This window comes from Lactuca sativa, chromosome 6 (genome assembly GCF_002870075.4).
Source record: "Lactuca sativa cultivar Salinas chromosome 6, Lsat_Salinas_v11, whole genome shotgun sequence".
Classification (NCBI taxonomy): domain Eukaryota; kingdom Viridiplantae; phylum Streptophyta; class Magnoliopsida; order Asterales; family Asteraceae; genus Lactuca; species Lactuca sativa.
In genome coordinates this window covers 55,826,248-55,830,054 of record NC_056628.2, presented here as the reverse complement: position 1 = coordinate 55,830,054, position 3,807 = coordinate 55,826,248, and the positions used below count along the sequence as shown (strand labels likewise).

Here is a 3,807-nt window from a genome sequence, read left to right as displayed (position 1 = left end):
AGTATTATTGAAATAATGGTTGTTGAGTATTTGATCAGAAATTGAGGATTGTGATGCAATATACAAAAGATGGAGGTTATGGGAGCTAACTTGTGAAGTTGTTGGACAAATTGAGGAAGTCTAATAATCAGAGGGGTTATATTATAATATTTGGAGTTAAATTGATGCGGATAAATTAGGGTTTAAAGATATAACCGCACTCTCTGTCAAAAAATATTATTCAGTTCAACTACTATACACATAAATTGTCTTTTATCATATTTTCTCAGTGTATTGTTGTAACCTTTAAGGCATATATTCGGTTGTTCTTAGTTTCAAATTAACTCTCGAGTGATTAGAATAGTATTGAGAGTAATTTAGGTGGTTTGTAGTGATGATTTTTCTTGTAAGAGTATGTGAGAATAGAATTGAGAGTAGTTTAGGTGGTTGGTAGTGATGAATTTTCTTATAAGAGTATGTGAAAACAATATGATTCTTTGATTCAATAAGAATCGATTATGTTGGGAACAAGCTATTGAGTTTCTTCCCAGTAATATTGAGTTTCTTCACAATAATATTGAAATTGATATCAATTTTCTCCGCAAACAAGTTGCAAAAGGGCGAGCATGTATTAATATATTACTTGTACCTTCTTGTTATCCATTACATGTACTATATATTACATGTATCTTCTTGTTATCAAATAGTCCTTATAAAAAATTTACTTAAATATTATCACAACAATTTTACCACCTACTCCTCCAATTAAGAAGATGTATTAGACATACTATTAATATTCAAGTCTATTAACAATGGCATTAAGTTATATTATTATGAGATTATTTTATACCTCCCGATTTTTTCAAACTTTTACCATCCTTTTCGATCTATAAACTAAGGTAATTAAATATTAGCTTCTTAAGAGACCTTTCAACCTTTCTTACCCATTTAATTTTACAAAGTAAACAAGTCTTCAATGAGTTTTAACAAAGGAAAACTCTCTTAACATAATAACAATTGTAATTTAAAGAACCAAACAAGTGAAAAAATATAAGATATACAATAACACATGTGAGAAGAATTATTTACATTTTACTTTTTACCCTTCTCTTAACCATATGACTTGGGTACTGACAAATGACAATGATAATAATTTATTTAGTAGCAAGACTCATCTAATCACCTTATTCATAAGTATGCTTTATTTTGCATTAATAAGGGATATCTTTTGGACAGAATTATGCATTAATCTAAGTCCCAAAAAAACTTGAATTTTTTCCAACCCTCCTATTTCTTTAACAATTACCATCCTTTTCAATCAATAAAACCAAGATAATCAAATAATACAACATCAAGAGACTTTTTAACCCTTCTTGACCATTTCATTTCAAAATGTTATCAAGTCTTCCTTGAGCTTTGACTTTTGGGATTAAGCCAGAAATAACGTTGTTGTCAATAGAACAAAAATTGTAATTCGTTGTTGTCAACAGAACAAAATGTGTAATTCCGTTATCGCACCCCATAAAATAAAAAATAAGAAAGGGAAAGGCATGTGTTCTCATCTAAAGACATGTGTTCACATCTTCCGTATATATAAAAAGACAAAAATACCCTTTTCACCCCGTCAACCCACATTCCAATTAACAAACACAAACTCAAAATGCAAGAGCCAAAACATACACACAACCTAATAGCACAAACAAGGGGCTCTTTGGTAAAAAAAATTATTCATATACAAACTGAACATCAACATGAATGTATTTTCTCATAAGTTGAACAATGGAAGAAGTAAAACTTGCCAACATATGACACTCTACATGTGTTTTAGACTCTGAAACAACTCCATGAATAATCAACTTCTTCAATCTCCCACATCTTCTAAGCAAACACTCAACCCAATCCACAAAATGTTCATCAAGAATCATCCATCCAAGATCCAAAACACTCACATTCTCAAATGCAGATTCACCCTGCAAGCTATAATGAAGAACACCTTCTTTCAAATCATCTCTCAAATCATAACTCAATGCAAGATACCTCAAATCCGGAAAACACACAGCAATCGACTCCAAATCAACAAACTCAACTTCATCATCAAATACCACGTTCCAGAGACGAAGGGTTTTCAATTTTGAACATTTTGAGATTATTTGGTAGAATTTTGACCAAATTACTGTGAAATTGCTGACGTCGACTACTTCAAGGTCATCCACAGGATCGAAAATGTCGAGATGGAAGATACTTACATCGTGCATTCTGAATTGCTTTAAAGTTCCCTTTCCAGAAAGCTCAAAAAGCTCAAATGCGCAATCTTCGAGGTGTATTTTCTCCAGGGTGTCGGCTTCTAGACTGAATTTGTCTAAACTTATGGCTTTCACGTAAACTTTCTTCAATGTCTGACTCGTCAATTCGACTGTTACTTGAGCATCGGTGATGGCGATTTCTGGACTTATGAGCCCTAAAAACTCGATCTTGGGGCAAGCTGTGAGGAGTAGATTCAGATCTAATGATGAAATACTGACGTAACTTAGAGAAAGGGATTTCAGAAAAAGGAATCTTTGGTAATTTGGTTCAACCCCAGTGATTGAATTATGAGCTAGAGCTAACAGTTCGAGCTTTTGTCGACCACAAATGTCGAGAATGTTTACATTTGGAGTTGTACGGACGTTGTAAAAGAGGCAACGCAATGTTTCTCTTGTGTACATCAGCCACCCGATGACGGCAGAAGCTGAAAATTCGTCGACGTCGTCCATTAAAATGGAGAGACCTTGTAATCCTTTGGTTTGGAAGATGGTTTGGGTGATTAGTATTTCGAGTCTACTGGTTGTGAGATCACGGAAAACAGGCCAGTCGTCGGAGTTGAAGGAGAGCATATGGAGATGCCGGTGACAAGCTTCTCGCCATTTTTTACATGTCGTTGAAGCAATTACGACGTCTCTGGCTGCCCCGAGACGGGAGAGTATGTTGCCGATTACTTCGACAGGAACATGATCCATAGAAAGAATAATCTCGGGTAGGAAGTATCAAGTATGAACCCTAATTCTAAAATGGGAAGAAGCTAAGAACAGGAGCTATGATTATCAATAGTATTCGATAATTCGAGATTAGCATACCGAATGATAAGAATTACACAATTGACACAATTCGATAAATAATGATCACATCGAAAAACCCTATTCAACGAGAAACTATTGATACACATTGAAGAATGGGGAACTTGATAGGTGGGTTAAGGGTATTTAACCTGATTACTAGATACAAACCCATATATACAATTGGAAACTACAGAATAATTGGGGGAAAGAGGTACCGGAGAGGATGGATGGAGATTGGAGGGTAAGGTTGCGATAATCAACAGGCGGCGGCGATCGGTGTTTCTGCAAGTTGGTTGGCGGAGAACGGCGGACATCGGAGTTGGTGGGGATCGGCGACGGGTGGTGCAGATGGATTAAAGGATCTGTCCAATATTACGCATGGTAAACGTCAAATAATACTCGAATACTATGAAACTGATAATGATATTGATAAAGATAAATATGTGTAATAAGATGTTATATTATTAATTACTAGACTTGAGACCATGTATTATATGAGTTTATTTAAAAAAATATATATAAAATTCAAAATATTTGAGAAGTTTGAATTTATAAGAAAATTGAGAATTAAATTATAAAAATTAAAATGTATTTTTTTCTCTTTTAAATTTAAATAAATAATTTAAATAAATAAATAAAAAAAATTAATGAAACTTTAATTTAGTAATTTTGAAATTAAAAGAAAAGTCTATTAATGAAATTGATATACATTTATTATTAGATTAAATAATAT

At 33.3% G+C, this 3,807-nt stretch overlaps 1 protein-coding gene across 1 annotated transcript; it reads right to left on the bottom strand.

Moving 5' to 3' along the window:
- Positions 1-1,667: 1,667 nt before the first annotated feature.
- LOC111905385 (F-box/LRR-repeat protein At1g67190) lies at positions 1,668-3,497 on the bottom strand. Its single transcript, XM_023901082.3, has one exon. The coding sequence runs from the start codon at positions 2,973-2,975 to the stop codon at positions 1,704-1,706; it is 1,272 nt and encodes a 423-aa protein (XP_023756850.1). The 5' UTR covers positions 2,976-3,497; the 3' UTR covers positions 1,668-1,703.
- Between the last annotated feature and the right edge of the window lie 310 nt (positions 3,498-3,807).

Coding starts and splice junctions, on each gene's coding strand:
- LOC111905385 (XM_023901082.3), bottom strand. CDS start 2,975: ATGGATCATGTTCCTGTCGAAGTAATCGGCAACATACTCTCCCGTCTC.